The sequence below is a fragment of the Muscardinus avellanarius genome (genome assembly GCF_963383645.1).
Source record: "Muscardinus avellanarius genome assembly, chromosome: 12".
Lineage (NCBI taxonomy): Eukaryota > Metazoa > Chordata > Mammalia > Rodentia > Gliridae > Muscardinus > Muscardinus avellanarius.
This window is the reverse complement of record NC_137798.1, coordinates 25,729,205-25,730,941: the sequence shown is the minus strand read 5'-3', so window position 1 is coordinate 25,730,941 and position 1,737 is coordinate 25,729,205. Positions and strand designations below refer to the sequence as shown.

Below are 1,737 nucleotides of genomic sequence, written 5' to 3'. Positions count from 1 at the left end.
CTTCAGGTGGGAAATAGCAAGCATGACAATGGTCCTACTTGGCCATGTGTTTAAGATCAATGGCCTTCACCCAAAAGTCTGGGAAGAAAACACCTACAATGTCACTTCTACGGGATTAGAGGAAGGAGAGAGGCAATGTGGTTTCCACCTTTTTCTAGGAATGTCCATCTCTGAGATGGACATATCTATTTCAGTGGATGTCATCTGTTCTGCTGAAAACCTGTCCCTGGGACTCCCAGGTATTTCCAAAATAAGGAGTCAGATTATTAGACCCGGAGACAGAAGGCTCACAGTCACCTAGAAAACCTGAGCCCCAGGAACTGGAAAGTGTCTTGATGATGGGGCCCTATGTGGAAGAGTTGGGAGTCTTTACTCTGAGAAAGAGAAATGTGTATGTGGGGGAAACATGTGACTCCCTTAGAATTTAAACGCTCACATTGGGGAAAAAAAAAAAAAAAACAAACAGTGTTGAAAACAGGCATATGGAGCTGAGGAAGTGGAAATGTTTTCTTAACATGCAGGCATATGGGCCTGCCCGTTCCCTTCTGTGTTAGGTTGCTGTGGAAAGCCTGGCGGTGGGCAGGCCTCCGCTCAATGGGCTGCTGAACTCGGACACTTTAGAGGTGGAAGGTTTAGGGTAACTGGTCTGCTGGGGCGAGGGGCAAGAATCGCTCTGGGATTTGGAAACAACCTTGTTTGACAAGGACTCCTTTATGGCAACTCGGCCTCCTCCCCTCTTACCAGGAAGAGTAGGGCGAGGTGGGAGGAGGGACGGCTGTCATGAGCAGAGACCTCAGCAGCGGTCCCTCAGGGGAAGGGAGGGGGCTGGCTCTCTGACCCTGCCCTTCTGCACCTGCCTCCACAGGGACCATGAATCTGATGTGGCCCCTCTGCCTCCTCCTCCTCCTGGACCTCGCTGTCTTCACTCCGGCCCTGCCCTTCTCAAGGCGACATATAGACCATCCCAAGTCCTGGGTGCCTGGGGGACCCCGCCGGTACTGTGACGTGATGATGAGGCGCCGGTGGCTGATCCACGGGGACAAGTGCAAGCAGATCAACACCTTCATCCACGAGGACCTGGCCACCATCGCGCATTACTGCAGGACTCCACCGGTGCCCTGCGCCAACAGCCCTTCCATGCACAACTGCCACAGCACCCGCGACGTCAGTGTCACGGACTGCTTTGCCAGCGCGGGGTCCCGGCCCCCTCACTGCCACTACCGCAGGAAGGACTCCACCCGCCCCGTCCGCGTGGGCTGCGCCAAGGGGGCTCCGGTGCACCTGGACGGCTAGGTGCTCCCGAGCTGGCCGGGGCCTCGACGTCTCGGAGGCCCTGTGGGTCTTCCCCGTAAACGCTCTTCCCGTGCTTGTGGGCCCCTCATTGCTCCGGGGTGCAGATGCGCTTCTGCCCCCCCCCACGTGCCCATCCCTGCCAGCGCCGGGGTACTGATGCAGGGTGAGGTGGGGTGGGGGAGGCCTCGCCGCGGCGCCGAGGGGCCCCAGCTGCTCTGTCCCGCAGCCCCGGGGGTCCAGACTCGCAGGGTCTTCCTGCTCCCTACCCCCTGGTAGGCTCCTGTGGAGGGACGACCCCCGGGCTGGGGCGCAGGGGGGTCCAGCTTTCTTCGTGGAAATGAATCTAAACAGCGCCAGGCACAGAACGGAAGGAGCTGCTGGTGGAGAGGGGCCGCTCCCTTCCCTGCCCCTGCGCCCCCTGCCCGGGAGGCCAGACCCTCCACG

General features: G+C 59.2%; 1 protein-coding gene across 1 annotated transcript; it reads left to right on the top strand.

Annotated features, from left to right (window-relative positions):
- Positions 1 to 870: 870 nt before the first annotated feature.
- Positions 871 to 1,293, top strand: LOC308270926 (ribonuclease pancreatic-like; the record flags this gene model as incomplete). Its single annotated transcript, XM_080707078.1, has 1 exon — positions 871 to 1,293. The coding sequence occupies one exon, from the start codon at positions 871 to 873 to the stop codon at positions 1,291 to 1,293; it is 423 nt and encodes a 140-aa protein (XP_080563204.1).
- Positions 1,294 to 1,737: the final 444 nt, after the last annotated feature.